Raw genomic sequence first — 16774 nt, 5'->3', positions numbered from 1 at the left:
TTTAGTATATAGGAATGCAATGGACTTTTGTACATTGATTTTGTAGCCTGCAACTTTACTGTATTCGTTGATTGTTTCTAACAGCTTTTTGGTGGAGTCTTTAGGCTTTTCTATATATATCATCATGTCATCTGCAAAGAGTGATAATTTCACTTCTTTATTCCCAATTTGGATGCCTTTTATTTCTTTCTCTTGCCTGATTGCTCTGGCAAGGACTTCCAACACGATGTTGAAAAGCAGAGGTGATAGGGGACAGCCCTGTCGTGTTCCTGAACGTAGAGCAAAGGGCTTCAGTTTTTCACCATTAATTTTGAGATTAGCTGAGGGCTTTTCATATATGGCCTTATTATATTAAGGTATTTTCCTTCTATACCTATTTTATTAAGTGTTTTAATCATAAATAGATGTTGTATATTGTCAATGCTTTTTCTGCATCAATTGATATAATCATATGATTTTTGTCCTTTATTTTGTTTATATGATGTATCACATTGATGGATTTGGGGATGTTGAACCATCCTTGTGCCCCGGGGATGAAGCACACTTGGTCGTGATGAATAATATTTTTAATGCATTGTTGTATTCAATTTGCTAGAATTTTGTTTAGGATTTTTGCATCAGTATTCATCAGAGATATTGGTCTGTAGTTTTCTTTTTTTGTGTTTTCCTTACCAGGTTTTGGTATCAGGGTAATGTTGGCCTCATAAAATGAGTTAGGGAGTACTGTGTCTTCTTCAATATTTTGGAAGAGTTTGAGCAGGATTGGTTTTAGATCCTATTTGAAGGTTTGGTAGAATTCACTAGTGAAGCCATCTGGTCCCGGACTTTTGCTTTTGGGAAGGTTTTGGATGACTGATTCAATTTCTTTACTGGTGATTGGTCTGTTTAGATTTTCCAGTTCCTCATGGTTCATCCTAGGAAGGTTATATGTTTCTAAGAACTTGTCCATTTCTTCTAGGTTACTGAATTTGGTGTCATATAGTCCTTCATAGTATTGTTCCATGATCCTTTGTATTTGTGTGTTATCCATGATAACTTCCCCTTTTTCATTTCTGATTTTGTTAACTAGTGTCTTCTCTCTTTTTATCTTATTGAGTCTAGCCAAAGGTTTGACGATTTTTTTAATCTTTTCAAAGAACCAGCTCTTTGTCACATTAATTTTTTTCTCTTGTCTTTTTGTTCTCTATTTCATTTAATACCTCTCTGATTTTTGTTATTTCCTTTCTTCTCCTGGCCTTGGGTTTCACTTGTTCTTCTTTTTCTAGTTATTTAAGGTGTAACATGAGGTTATTTATTTGAAATTTTTCGTTTTTCTTGAGATACGCCTGTAATGATATAAATTTCCCTCTTAAAACTGCTTTTGCTGCATCCCAAAATTTTTGGTAGGATGTATTTTCATTGTCATTTGTTTCTATGTATCTTTTGATCTCTCCTCTAATTTCTTGTTTGACTCAGTCATTCTTTTAAAATATGTTGTTTAATCTCCATGTATTTGTGTTTTTTCCTGCTTTCTTTTCGCAGTTGATATCCAATTTCAAAGCCTTGTGATCAGAGCATATGCTTGGTATGATTTCATTCTTCATAAATTTGCTGAGGTTGATTTTGTGTCCCAATATATGGTCTGTCCTTGAGAATGTTCCATGTACACTTGAAAAGAATGTACAGTCTGATATTTTAGGATGAAGTGCTATATGTATGTCAGTTATATCCATTTCATCTAGTGTGTCATTTAGGGTTGCTATTTTGTTATTTATTTTCTGTTTGGATGATCTATCCAAGCTCTCAATGATGTATTTAAGTTCCCTAGTATAATTGTGTTTTGGTCAATTTCTCCCTTTAGTTCTGTTAGTAGTTGCTTGGTATATTTCGGTGCTCCGTGATTGGGGGCATAAATATTGATGACTGTTATGTCTTCTTGTTGTATAGTCCCCTTTACCATTATGAAATGTCAGTCTCTGTCTCTTGTTATCTTTTTCACCCTGAAGTCTGTTTCATCTTATATTATTATGTCTACACCTGATTTTTTCTGGGTACCATTTGCTTGGAGTGTCAATTTCCACCCTTTAACTTTGAGTCTATGCTTGTGCTTGTAGCTGAGATGTGTTTCTTGGAGACAGTATATGGTTGGGTTTAGTTTTTTGATTTAATCTTCTTCTGTGTGCCTTTTCATTGGTGAGTTCAGTCCATTTACATTTAGGATGATTATTGATACGTGAGGATTTCCTGTCATTCTATCTTTAATTTTCTGGTAAGGCTGTGTCTCCATTGTTTCTTTGCCTTTTTGTTGTTGTCTATTATTTCTGTATGGTGATATTCTCTGATGTTTCCCTCTGTTTCTTCTTTTATTACAGTATATATTTCAGTTCTGTATTTTTTTGAGTGGTTACCCTTAAGTTTATGTAAAAGAAAGTTTGATGTTTAGAGTAGTCCATTTTCTTCAGCACGCTTACTTTCTCCATTTCCATATCCCGGTTCAGGCCTTTACTCTCCCCCTTTTTGTATTGCCACAAATTTTCTCTGTTGATGGTGGTCGAATAGCCTCCTTTAGTATTTCTTGTAGTGCAGGTCGTGTATTAGAATACTCCCTGAGCTTCTTATTTCTGGAAAGGTCTTTATTCCTCCTTCATATCTAAAGGATAACTTTGCTGGATATATTCTCGGCTCATAATTTCTCTCTTTCAATAGTTTGAATATTTGGTCCACTCTCTCCTGGCTTGTAGTGCTTCTGCTGAGAAACCTGATGATAATCTAATGGGCTTTCCTTTATAGGTTACCATCTTCTTTTCCCTGGCTGCCTTGAGGATTCTTTCTTTGTCGTTGATTTTAGACAGCTTCAATACAATGCGCTTTGGAGAAGGACTGTTGGGATTGAGGTAATTAGGCGTTCTATTTCCTTCTTGGATTTGAGGATCCAGTTCTGTCCACAAGTTTGGGAAGTTCTCATCAACAATTTGTTTGAATATATTCTCTGTTCCCTTCTCTCTCTCTTCTCCTTCTGGTATGCCCATTATTCTTATATTGCTCTTACTGATGGTGTCAGAAAATTCTTGTAGAGTTCTTTCATTTCTTTTAAGTCTCAAGTCTCTTTCGTCTTCCATCTGTGTCATTTCCAGGTTTCTATCTTCGATGTCACTGATTCTTTCCTCCATCTGTTCAACTCTACTACATAAGCTGGTGATTTCATTCTGAATTTGTTCTATTGAGTTCTTAATCTCCAGAACTCCTATTTGGTTCTTTTTTAAAATTTTAGTCTCTTTCGTAAAATGCTCATGTTGCTCTTTGATTGCATTTCTGAGTTCATTAAACTGCCTTTCTGAGTTTTCTTGCATCTCATTGAGTTTTTTCAGAAATGCATGCTTGAATTCTCTGTCATTTAAGTCACATATTTCCATATCTTTAAGTTCCTATTCTGGAGACTTTTCACTTTCTTTCTGAGCTGTCTTGTTTCCTTGGTTATTCATGGCAATTACTGATTTATTAATTCTCTTCCTAGACATCTACAGGTGTGCCTTCTGCAACAGGTTGACAGGAAGAGGTGTTTCTTTTGTGTGCCAATACTTGTTGGTAGAATGTTTTATTTTCTCTTTGACTGCAGCCTTTTTTTTCCTCTCACACGGTAGTGCTATGTTTTCTGTGCAGTATTCCAGCTTCTCACACAATGCGGGTATTTCCTGGGATACCAGCTACTTTTCTGTTAGTAGGTCCCCTGGGTCACAGGGCGCAGTTTCCGTTGGGTATGCAGAGAGCTTTTGAAGTTCCAAAGCTCTTCCTGCTCCAGATTCAGAGCCCGTATGTTTCAGCAGTTCTGTTTACTCCTGCATTGATCTGCCCAGATAGGTGGGGCCCGGGGCGGAGTGAGTTTTGAGAGGTGGCCCAGAGCAATGTAAGGGACCAACACCACAGCCGGTCCTGTTTCCACAGCTCCCTCCCCTTTGCCGGAACTAGTTGGGCTGCAACTAGTTGGGCTGTGTCTGCAGTGCACAGTTCTAAGAACAGTAAATATTCTGTTCTTTTGATTTGACACTGCTACTGATCCACTTCTAGCACCGGGCAGGTGGTGGCGGGGCGAGCTCTGGGAGGGTAGTCTCTGCCTAAGGCTTCTGTTGTCTGAGGGCTTAAACCACCGTTTTCAGCCTTCTTCTCTCAGTCTTTTCTCCAAGGTCTCTGCCGTTGGCATTCGGTTCAGCCGTGTTATATGCTGCCCCCTCAGCTCTGTGGGCCGTAAGCAGAGCCCTAGCAGTCAGAATTCTTTCCTCTCCCGCAGCTGCGGTAGTTCCGGGATACAGGGAGCTTGGAGTACTGAGATAGGTCTGCGTCCTGCGCCAGCGCGCCTCAGTCTCCCCATTTTTCCCTTCCCCCTCCCCTGCTCGTGAGATTCTCCCACCTTCAGGTGAATTCATTAGTGGGCCTCTTCCTCTTGCCTGTCTGCTGTGCAGGGAGTCTTTTGTGGAGTTATTGTTTGTTCGATTAGTTGTAAATTCCAGGGGAGCTTTACAGAGGCTCACTTCACGCTGCCATTTTGATGACCTCTCTATCATTTTTTTCGTTTAAGGTTTATGTTTATTGGGGTCTTATTTAAGAAATCTTTGCCTAACGCAAGGTCACAAAGATTTCTCTTGTTTTCTTATAGAAGTTGTGTAGCTTTATGTCTTATATTTAGGTCTGTGTTCTTTTTTTGAGGTAATGTGTATATAGGGTGTAAAGTAAGGGTCAAAGGTAATTTGTTTCCATATGAGTATCCATTTCTTGAAAAACTGTTAATTCCTCCATTGAATTACCTGGGCACCTTTATCAAAAATCAATTTGTACTATACTTATGAGTGTTTTTTTAGGGACACTGTTCTGTTCCAGTGTCTATGTGTCAATTCATATACAAAAAGGCGCACTGCCTTTTTGTTGTGATGGTGGTGGTGGTTGTTTTATTGAGATATAATTGACATATGACATTATTATTAGTTTCAGGTTTACAACACAATAATTCAATATTTGTATATGTCGTGAAATGATCACCACAATAAGTCTAGTTAACATCCATCACCAGTTTTTTTTTTACAATTTTTTTTTCACACTGTCTTGACTAATGTAACTTTGTAACAAGTCTTAAAAGCAGGTAGCATAAGTCTTCCAAATTCATTCTTTTTCAAAACAGTTTTGCCTGTTTTAGGTGATTTGTAGGTCTATATAAATTTATCTCATCAAAGTGAAAAATTTTTTTTCTTCTTTCTATTGGATTTATGAGATGATAGATGTTAACTAAACCTGTTGTGGTAATCATTTCACAATATACCAGGAGTGCCAAGAAAATGCATATATATGACTTGTATTCATCTTTTTTGTTATCGATATATATTAAGCATTACAATTTTAATACAGTTTTTCCTTTCTTAAAATGTGTATACATATTTTTGCACCCTCTGTATGTAACTCAAATCATTGTGCTATACACCTTAAACTTATATAGTAATGTATGCAAATTTTTTCTCAATAAAATTGGAAACAAACAAAAAACCCCTGCCAGCAATTTGCTTAAGATTGCATTAAATATGTAGATCAATTTGGGGAAAATTGACATGTTTTCAGTTCTATGAACATCTATCTATCTGTTTAGGTTTTCTCTGATTTCTCTTACCATTGTTTCTAGTTTTTATTGTGTAGGTCTTGATCTCATTTTAAAGAAACTGATTTCTAAGTATTCAATTTTTATTGCTATTGTAAATGGTATTTTTATTTCAATTTCCTATAATTTGTTGCTATGGTAATAGGAATGCAATTGAATTTTGTTTATTGACTTTGAATCCTGACACATTCACTAATTTGTTCTAGTATTTTCTTTATAATTTTTTTAGGATTTTATATATACACAATCATGTCATTTCTGAATAAAGAGAGTTTATTTCTTCTTCAATTTGCATGCGTTCTTTTTCCTTTTCTTGTCCTGTTGTACTGACTAGAATCTCCAATACAGGGTTAACTAGAAATGGTGAAAGCAGGCTTCTTTTGTTTTGTACCTGATCTTAGGGACAATCATTCAATATCTCATCATTGAGAATGATATTAGCTTAGGTTTTTCATGGTTACCCTTTATCACATTTGGGGAAATTTCTTTTTATTCCTAGTTTGTGGGTGGCTTTTATCATAAACGTAGTTTTCAAATGCTTATTATGTATCTGTTGAAATAATCATATGGTTTTTCTCCTTTAATCTGTTAATATGGTGAAGTGGATTGGGATAAATCCCTCCTAATCATGGTGTATCATCCATTTAATGTACTATTTTGCCTGTGTTTTTTTAAAATTAGTTTGCTTGTCTTTTTATCATTAATTTCTAGGATTTCTTTTTATATGTTAAAGTTCTTTATTAGATAAGCTTTTCTAATTTCTTTTGATCTGTGTAGTTTATGTATTTAGTATTTTTTTAAATAATAATTTTTAAGTCCATGTGTAATAATTCCATCTAATTTTTTTTGTTTATCAATTTCTATTGCCTGTTATTTCTCTTAGGTTTTGTTCATGTATCATGTTTTTGTATGAGTACTGAAGAGTGTATAAGAAAAACTATAGAGTTTTTTTTTAAACTTGGAAATAATTACAAACTTACAGAAAAATTGAAAAATAAGACTACAAAGGACATCCATATACCATTTTCTGAGATTCACCTATTGTTAACATTTCACTGCTTTTACTTTGCAATCTGAATATGCTATCCCTCTCTCTCCTTCCTTTCTCATTCTCCCCTTTTTCTATATCCATATTTATATATGCATACATACATACATACATACACTTAATTATTTTTCCTCAGCCATTTATGTTTAACTTGCCTACACCACAGCCACTTTACCCCTAAATATTCCAAGGTATATTTCCTAAAGGATATTCTATGGAGACAATTTCAGGCTCTGGATGATGGGATTCTTTAAGCAGAAATTTATTATATTTTTCTAGCTTTTCTCAGTGTAAGATTTATCTAAAACAACTTAGTCTGCCATTGCCAGAAATAGAACCTCTTACCTATCTCTTTTTATGATCTAGTGCCAGAGTTTTATTGCCATAGTGTGTTTTACTTTGCAAGGGCCAGTCTCCCATCATTACCTTTCTTTAATAGAATTTCTTTATTATTCTTATTTATTTTTTTTCTATTTGACTTTTTACCATCAGTTTGTCTATTTCCCAAATAATGCCTTTATTTTGTATTATTAAATTATGAAATGTTAGGAAAGATGGGTATCATTATCATTTTTATATTCCTGCATAAGAACAGGGTCTGTTTTTCTATTTCTCTAAAACTTCTTTTGGAATTCTCAGTAGCCTTTTACTTTCTCATTGTTTTTCCTCTGCTCACAGCAAGATGGATTCTGGATATACTCTGAGTACTGTAATAACCACCTGGACGCCTGCATGGAGCTCTCCAAACTGATGAAGGACAGTCGTTACCAGCATTTCTTTGAGGCCTGTCGCCTTTTGCAGCAGATGATCGACATTGCTATTGATGGTTTCCTTTTGACTCCAGTCCAGAAGATCTGCAAGTATCCCTTACAGTTGGCTGAGCTCCTCAAGTATACTGCCCAGGACCATAGGTAAGGGGAAGCAGGATGAAGGAGAGAGCCTCTTCTACTTGATGGGCCTCCCTTTTGTCTTTTCTGCGCTTCTGTTAGCTTATCTGCACAATGAGATGATGACATTATCTCTCTTTTGTCACAAGGCTGTTATGTGTATCAAGTAAGGGAATGCTTGTTAGAGTTGCTTATAAAGTTTTAAATCAGTGTGCCCGCAAAGTCAGTATACATCCTCGTTATTGTGCCACTTGGACCCTGCCTTCAGGGAGCTTACAGCCTGGTCCTTAGTCCTGAGTTCAGCCAAAGGAGTCAACCCAGATGGAATATTGTTCAACTGATTCATTCTACTCTGCTTGATAGATTCAAATATCCTGGTAACAGCTTGCCCAACTGTATTGACCTTAGAGTTCTTCTGCAAGGCTATATCCCTGGTCTTCTTTAGTTATTTCTGCCCTCGTCTGCCTCATTCCAACTGTTCCTTTTACTTAAACCCAGAGCATGACTGGGGGGAAATAGACTTGAGACTTGCCCTGAGTTCTTCTCAAAGTTTTTCAGTATTTTCAAGAAAATCAACTCAAAATGGACCAAGGAGCTTCTCTTTCTTAGAATGGAAATAAAACCCCTAAACCTCTACCAGTAAGGTGTATGTTGGGAGTCATCTCCAACAATGGGGATGGTCTACAGTGAACCATACCCCTTCTTGCGCATGCTTTATTTCATGACCTAGAGTCCCCAGCCTGTTTCTAGCATGCCTTTAATTGGTATTAAATCCCTGACCTTGACTTGTTGGCCCAGCTCTCAGCTTTCTTCCTGATTAAGCACTCCAAGAAGAAAGAAGACCTTTGCCCAGTTTTATTTTGCTTTCTGCCTGATTCTTATTAGACCTGCTTCCAGCTTTCATTTGGCTCCATTATCTGATTTCCTTGGAGCTGACTTGTAGACCTAGTTGCATAAGGCCATGGGTGTGGGCTAGTTGGTTTTGTTTATGTCAAACTTCTAGGCCAATCCCTGGGTTCGTTTTGAAGTTGATGTTGTTTCTTTAGCAAACTGTGGCTCATGTGCTTCAATGGTTCTGGAGCCCTGGACAGATTTCACTATAAAGCTAAATGCAGTGGCACTGGACTCTCCCTTTATGTGAGTAACAACACCAGTGGTGTTATTACTGTGGCAGTTCACTGTGGCAGTTACTGTGTTGTTACATGGCAGTTCTGCCTGCCATGCTGTGTGGGCTGTGAGGGAGGCAGGTGGAGAAGGATCTTGCACAGGAGAATTCTGCTCTCTCCCAGGTGAATCTGTTTACTAGCTGGGGGATGGTGGGAATACTCATTAGAAATTTGGAGGTGACCAGATCTCACTTGAAAAGATTTAATACAACCCGTTGTCAGAACTGAGTACCAAGTTTTCTAAGGATACAGTTTTTTTGTGAGCACTAATAGGTCACGGAAGAACCCCCACTAAAATTAAGATCCTTTAAAAATAAAACGGGAAATATTTATGGTGCCTGAAATGGAAAGGCCCTTCATGGAAGGTATTCTAGTCAGATTTCCTCCTTCAATGGCCGGAAAGACTGAAGTCCAGACTAGGAAAACAACAAAGAGCAAGTCTGTGGCAAAACAGGGACACAAATTGTGGTCCGTGGTCTAGGAACCTAGCTTTTTAAAGAGCCTTCTGAGTGATTTTCATACTCAGGAAGGTTTGTGAGCCATTGTATTAACCAGTCTAGAAGGTGTCCTCCGGTTCTGCCAGTGCATGGTGTCATGAGCCTAAATGACCTCCACAGTTATACTTCTTGGAGCTAAGTGACCAGAAGCAGCCTCTATTGTACCTAAATCTCAGTGGAGCGGCCTTCAAACCAATAGTTTTAAAACCGGGATAATTCAAAGAGTAGTTCTCAAATGTTTTTATATCACAGCTCATCTCCCACCTACCTCTGAGTATCTGTTCTGTGGAACCTAGCAGGAGGCTCTAAAAATCATACTTGGGGATTGATGATATCAATTAGGTAATTATATACTGCATAATTGCTTTTAAGATCCCAGAAAGACCATTTTCAAAGCACAGCCAAAACTTATGTTAGTTTGTTAGGTGAAAGCAACCCCAGAGCCTTACTGGCTTTAATGGGAGCCAGTAAGACAGGACATGTACCTGGCACTTGCCATTCCTGTGCTCCTTTACCATGTGACTAGAACCCCTGCCTCGAGGCCTTTTGGCCCTCTGGGTCCCCGGCCCCCTTTTCTTTCTACCTCCTGAGTTCCAGAGTGCTGAGAGAATGACTCGGCCAATAGCATACCACATCAATCCCTGTCCTCCTTCATCATGACCGGTGGGGCCCAGCATTACGTCCAGACCACAGGCCACCCCTTTTGGCAGATTTCAAAGCTGTCAAGATGACACCTCCTGTGATGCATATTATAGAGTAGCTTGTATTTGTAGGCAATTAGAGGCTGCTGTTAGCTTGAAGCCTTGGTCAGATAGGTGTTTAGATAGGTAGGTCTGAAATGCAGGCAGTCAGAGTGGCTTCTGAGGTAGAAGATTAGATGGATGGAGAGTGATAAATGGAAAATACTACCTTTCCTTACAAAAGGCTGACGTGTCTTCTCCCCACCACCCAACCTTCTTTAAATTGACAAGAATGTAGACTGTATACAAGAAGGAGTTCAGCTGACATGTCTGAAATAATACAATCTTGTTTAAGTCAGTCTCCTCATTAGGCGGCTGGACCCAGACCTCATCTGGAGACTTGGGAGCACTGAGCATGGTTCAGGCTGGACCACAGCTATTCACTTCTTCTCTCGCCCACTCCTAAATCTGTGGGGGCAAGTTAGAGATGGGCATATTCCCCTTCTAACCATTGTGATAAAGGCAGCCAGCTAAAAATGGCAAACGTTGGCTGACAGTAATGGCACAGTGGCAGTGATGAATCCATGATTGAGTCGGGCATGAGGTAATAAGCATTCTCATGCCAGTGCTGTCCAATAGAACTTTCTGTAATGATATAAAGGTTCTATATCTGTGCTGTCCCATATAGTAGCCATGGGGCATGCATAGCTATTGAGTACTGAGAAATGTAGCTGGTGCAACTTAGGAACTAAATTTTTAATTTTACTTCATTTTGATTAAATGTGGCTGGTGGCTATCATATTGAATAGTGTAACTCTGTGCTTTACCTCCCAGAAAGTGGCTTAAGGTATTTTCCTTATGCCATCAAATCAGAGAGAGGAATAGAATGGGAGACTGAAATTGGGCCCAAAGAACAGGGACACTTATTTATGTCAGCATGTTCTGCATTGCAACCACCCCTTCCTTTATCACCCTGTCCTGCTTCTAAATGGCAGGCTCAAATAGTACTGCCAGGAAGAAACTTTGACAATGTTACAGAGCCCAAAAGATCACCCATAGGGTTGAGCAAGTAACCAAAATAATGAAATGTAACATGAACAAATGTAAAATGTTGCAGTTGTGTCTAAGAAATCAACAGTTCAAGTACAGATGGAGAGAGATGCAGCTTCCTGATTGTATGCTTTAAAGAGATTTAGGAAGTGTTAGTCAACCATAAGCTCAATATGAGTCAGCAGTGGGGTCCAGAAGAAAAACTGATAATAGCTAACATTCATAAAGGCTCAGGATAAAGAAGAGGTTTTGTTTTGTTTTTAACAGAGTTGTCTTGAGACAGAATAGACTGGTTAGGAGGTGTAGTAAGCATCCTGTCACTGGAGGTGATATAATGCAATAAGTAGTGTTTGAAGACTCGCCTGGCAAGTGTACAGAAAACAGATTGGAGCTGGGGAGACCAGCTAAGAGGAGGAGCTACATGGCACCTGCCCTGGCATTTAGAATTTCCTTCCCTGTACCGATGTTTTGTTCTCCACCCCACACTTCAACATCTTAGGAAAGGAAAAGACAGTTGCTGTGAATCTTCTCTTTTGTTCTCTCTTTCTAATTGGTGCTGGGACAGTGAGCAGGTTAGTAACCACAAAGCATGTTCAGCTTCTCTAAGAAAAGATTAATTAAGACTAAACTCATCTTCCTGCCTTCTCAGTTTATTGTAGCTCCACTAAATGTCTGGGATCTCACTTTCAATCTTCCTTTAACAGGAGTCGTTCAGTGGAAATCAGATCAGACAAGCAGAGAAAACTGGGCAGGGTGGCATAACCTTCAACAAATGGGCCATCCACAGTCCTAGGAAGCTGGGCCTAGGTTGTATTTCTGGGACTAGAGGCTTTTAGAGGCAACCCATGTGATGTCTATACTAGAGGAATGTTCGATTTGTATTAATAATACTGCTAACATTTACTATGAGCCAAGAGAAAAATAGTTTACATGGATGATTACACTCTCAACAAATCCTACTGTAATTCTCCCCATTTTATGGGAAACTGAGCCACTGAAAGGGTGAATGAGACTTGCCAAAGGCCTCACCGTTAGTTAATGGCAAAACTAGGGTTTTAGCCCAAGGAGTCTGGCTCCAGACTGTTCTAACCACTGCATACTATCTCTATATTGTACAGGAGGAAAGGTGTGGATGTTATTTCAGTCACTGGAAGAGTTCTCCAGAAATAGGTGATAGAAGAGATAGTAAAGTTGTCTGGACCATGCCATCTGTGGGGCTCCCTTCTTGGTTCTTGGCTAGTTGTATTGGATAGGACACAAAAACAATGGTGTAAAAAAGATAAGAGTCTATTTCTCTTTCATGTAAATGAAGAGTGTAAGGAGGCAGTCAATGGCTGCCACGGTGTCTCCATGGTCATCAGAGACTTGGGTTCCTTCTAACTTTCTGTTACCCTATCCCTAGGAATATGGACCTAATCATTATGGTCCAAGATGGCTGCAGGAACTTAAGCCATCGCATCGACATTCCAAGCATCAGGATTGAGTAAGGGCCAAAGAAGGGCATGTTGTTTTCCTTAAAGGACGTTTCTCAAAAGTTCTGCCCAATACTTTTAGTTACATTTCATTGGACATAACTTAGTCGCGTAGTTACCCCTTACTATAAAAAAGGATGGGTAATGTACTCTTACTCCATGTGGCATGAGTTCTATCTGAAAATCAGGGCTCTATTATATTAGGTTGGTGCAAAAGTAATTGTGGTTTAAAAGGTTAAAAATAATTGCAAAAGCCACAGTTACTTTTACACCAACCTAATACAAAGTAGGAAGCAGAGAATGGATGTTAGGGTTGGCACCCAGCATATTGATTCTCTGGCATATTGATTCATTCAACTTGTACTTTTGTGTCTTCCCAGTGACTACAGGTATGTGGCAGCTGCTCTGGCTGTCATGAGAAATGTGACTCAACAGATCAATGAACGCAAGCGACGTTTGGAGAATATCGACAAGATTGCCCAGTGGCAGGCCTCTGTCCTAGACTGGGAGGTAGGATCCTTACCAATAGGGACATTGGGGAGTCTGAATAGCTTAGCCAGAACTTCGCATAGCCAAGGATGGGCGAAGAGGGATTAGATTTGAGGAGCAGCAGGAAGGATTTAGATTAGAGCCAAGGTAAAACTTCCTGCTAATGAGAGGTGTTCTGTACTTGAATAGCTTTCAAAGAAGGTTGGAGATATGTATGTGGCAGTACTTCATTGAGAAAGGAAAGGTTCATCTATTTTGGTATTGCCAGGAAACAATTGGGTTGATTCAGTTGCCTTTCAAGTCCTAGAATTTTATCACCACCAGATGAATTCTTGGATAAGGAATCATATGTTCTAATTCACTCCCAGAAACAGAATACAAGGTTGGTTCTCTGGTGCAGGCTAGCCAACATCTTTTCCTCTGGGTGGGATCACCTCACCCTGACACATCTACTAGGTCCACCTAAACCTGTGCACTTCAGGCCATTACCATTATCCCTGCCAAACTGACAGACCAAATTCTGGTTTGTTTGTGTGTGTGTTTTTTTAATCATCTGCTCACAAAAATAATCCCAGGTAGCCTTCCATTCCATTAGACATAGCCCCAACCCTCTCTGAACTCAGAAAGCCTGTAGTGGCTGAAGTCATGAAAGCCTTCCCTTCCTAGGTGCTTACTTGCAGAGGACGTAGACAGCCTAACAAATAAATGGAGATTTTGCCTCTGTAATGCCAGTGCTCTGTTGGGGTTTCTGTTCAATAGAAGCAGAGCTGTGAATGTTAAGGCCTCACAGGTACCAGTGTGTTGAGCACGCTATTCAGTGGTTTTCTCTGGTGCCCCCCAACAGAACCAAGAATAATGGCATTTCACACTTATCTCTCAGGCCCAGGCTGTGAAATCTGACAGCCCACAGGCTAACATAACCAAAACAGGAGAGACTAGACATGCTACCAGGGAGGAGGCAGCAATCTTGTCTCGTGGCCTCAACTCAGGCATCATTTCCTGGGATTGAGAGGTAGTATTTCTGTAAAATTTTAAGAAGTTTAGCACATTCCAAGGGAATTAAGCATCAGCTTTACAAACAGCTACCTAACCAAGGTCCAGAAAGAAATCATCTTTCTTTTATTCTACTAACTCTGTTCCTCCTTAATGTAGATAGCTGGAAAAGACTACATTTCTGAGCAGCTGGCATGTTTTTGATTTTAAAGATAATGTCCTTATACAGAGTAAAAAAAAATGATTCTTTGAGATTCAGAGAAAGGAATGAATCTACATAAAGAGATTCTCTTGCTCATAAGATGAAGCCAGCATTGACCCAGACTTGTTAGGAAATTATGGCTTCTCCTTCCCTTGTGTTGGGTTTGCTTTGGCTCGTTGCCTGATCAGAAGCACAGGGCTGGACCAAATGACCTTTAGCAAGCCCATCAACTCTAAGGCACTCTGAAACTGTGATTGGTTAGCAGGCCTCTTTTTCTCTACCCCTGGCAGGTTTCTCTGTAAGAGGAGATTCCCAGCAGCAGTTGTCTTCCTACTCCCTAGAATATCTTCCCAATGCCTGGAACACCTTCTAATCCCTTCACATACTCTGGGACTTCATTTCCTGCAGCTGGGGCCATGGAGGACCAAGAATAATAGCTTGAAATCCCTTGGCCTATCCAGGGAGCTTCATTAATACCAAATTCAAAGGCTGTAAGCTATGATTTAAAGACTTGGCATTTCAGGAGGAATTGCATGTGTTTTTGTCTGTGGGTAAGGGGTAGAAAACAAAAAAAGGAACTCTGAGCCAAGATTGATAGGAGAACACTTTATCTCAGCCTCCTTTGTTCGCATGATTGATTGGTCCTCTAAACTCATGCAAGCCCCCACAACCCTGGCACCCTCCAGCTTGGTGAAGCCCTTCTTCATCTAAATAGGTAAGAAGAAAAATTCCTCATGTTCCCCTTTTCAGACTCTGGGGTCACTGTGGAACTTACTAGCTCCAGAGGAATTGCCCTCTAGGAAGTCTTTTCTCCAGCAAGGCCTTGTGGGTACGTATCAGAGGCCTAGGTCTAAAGTGTCTGTAATGTTCGTCACATCTATTCTTAAAAACTTCTAGAATGTCAAATTCACCAGGACTTTTAGAGGAACCGCCCCACAACAACCTTGGCCATGTTTGAACGCATGTGTGTACATGCACACATACACATGTGATGATGCTGGAAGTCTGAGAAGCCTATTCCTGACCAAGGTCACATAGCAAATAAGTGACAAAACAAAAATTTGAATATAGTCTCCAGATCCCCTGTGTGGTGTTCTTTTCACTGCTGTGTCACATACTGACAACCTTCTTCATCCTGTAGCCCAATTCCTTTCCTTTGTGATACTTGAGGGACTTGTATTTGCTGTAATGGTCCATATCTAAGCAAGACAGTAAGACTGCTTAGGTATGGGGGGTACCCAAATCCCAGTAAGGCTAAAGGTGGATGAGTACGGGGGGATCTCCCCCAGAAAGGAGTAGGACATGCCTCTACTCCATGACTTGCTGGCTCTTGGCATAGGTTGCCCAACCTCACTGGTTCCCTGGTATAGGTTCTTTGTTCCACCTGTCCAAGCATTTGAACAGGCAGAGAGAGGTCCTGTCAGCTTGCTGAAGCTGCTGTGGACAAGCCTTACAGATTAAGAAAATGAAGCAGTGCTTTGTTACCTCTGCTACTGCCATGCCTCTCCCACGTGTTTGCATAAACAGGGTGGGTGTCAAAAGCATCCACGTGATAATTTCAGCTTAATTTGTCAAATCAAAAAGAAGTCATAGAGGAAACCTTTAGAGCTTAATCTCCCTTGAAGATGAATTTTGAAGAAGGGTGGAGGGTTGATGGCATACAGGTAGTTGGTGCCTGCTCAATAAATAAGAGCACCCGGCTAGAGAGCAGGAGGTCTTACATTTTCCAGACCTGACACTCCCTCAACTTATTCTATGAGCATTCTGGGTCTTTTGCCCAACTCCAGTTACCATGCCAGCCTATGGGGACTAGAGTTCATGAAGTACCCCCCTGCTCTGCCCCCCCCCCGGGGCTCCTAAAAAATAAATGGATGAGTGAAAGTATTACCTATACCTCTAAGTAATGATAAATAAACTTTAGAGCAGCGTAGGGAAACAGCAGGGAGAAGAAAGTTCCCAAGGACTGCAGTTTCTGGGGAATTTCCATGTCTGGTTTCTCTGATTCTGATGTTTGGTTGAGTTTCATTGTACCATCCTTTATTCTCATTAGATCCACTTGAAAGGAAGGGAGAAGGGACAAATCCCTGACAGCTTCTTTTTTATCTTTTAAATTTATCATGCTGACATTGTTTAGTAAAATTATATAGGTTTCAAGTATACATTTCTATAATACATAATCTATATATTGTGTGCTCACCACCCAGAGTCAGTTCTCCTTCTGTCACCATATATTTGAGGAGGGGTTTCCTCAAACCCCTCTGGAAAGGGGTTTCCCCTCCTCTACCATCCCCCTCCCCCCCTCTGGTAACCACTAAACTATTGTCTATGTCTATGAGTTTTTGTTTGTTTTCCCACATATGAGTGAAATATGGTTCTTGACTTTTTCTGTCTGACTTATTTCACTTAGCATGATAATTTCAAGCTCTATCCATGTTGTCGCAAATGGCAGTATTTTGTCTTTTCTCACGGGCGAGTAATATTCCATTGTGTATATGTACTCCATCCTGACAGGTTTTTTTTAATCTTTTTTTTCTGGAGATTTTTACCAGGAGTCCAAGTTTGGAGCTCATGTTTGGGAACTTGGTTATGAGTGGTTGTGATTTCCTCCTCATGGCACCCCTCCCCTCACAGCCTGGTTGTATAATACACAATGACCTGCTACAGTTTACCATT

The 16774-nt window shown here is 39.7% G+C and overlaps 1 protein-coding gene across 14 annotated transcripts in view; it reads left to right on the top strand.

The window, feature by feature from the left end:
• The window catches only part of ARHGEF9 (Cdc42 guanine nucleotide exchange factor 9), a 363131-nt gene that overhangs the window by 306951 nt on the left and 39406 nt on the right, over nucleotides 1–16774 (top strand). For all 14 annotated transcript variants that reach the window (XM_081042536.1, XM_081042539.1, XM_081042538.1 and 11 more), the window contains 2 exons: nucleotides 7344–7576; nucleotides 12798–12927. In XM_081042536.1, coding sequence (XP_080898662.1) covers nucleotides 7344–7576; nucleotides 12798–12927 — 363 coding nt within the window. The remainder of the gene's footprint in view (nucleotides 1–7343; nucleotides 7577–12797; nucleotides 12928–16774) is intronic.

Source organism: Rhinolophus hipposideros (assembly GCF_964194185.1).
Source record: "Rhinolophus hipposideros genome assembly, chromosome: X".
Classification (NCBI taxonomy): domain Eukaryota; kingdom Metazoa; phylum Chordata; class Mammalia; order Chiroptera; family Rhinolophidae; genus Rhinolophus; species Rhinolophus hipposideros.
Note: the sequence above shows the minus strand (reverse complement) of the source record. Positions and strands in the feature narration are given on the sequence as shown.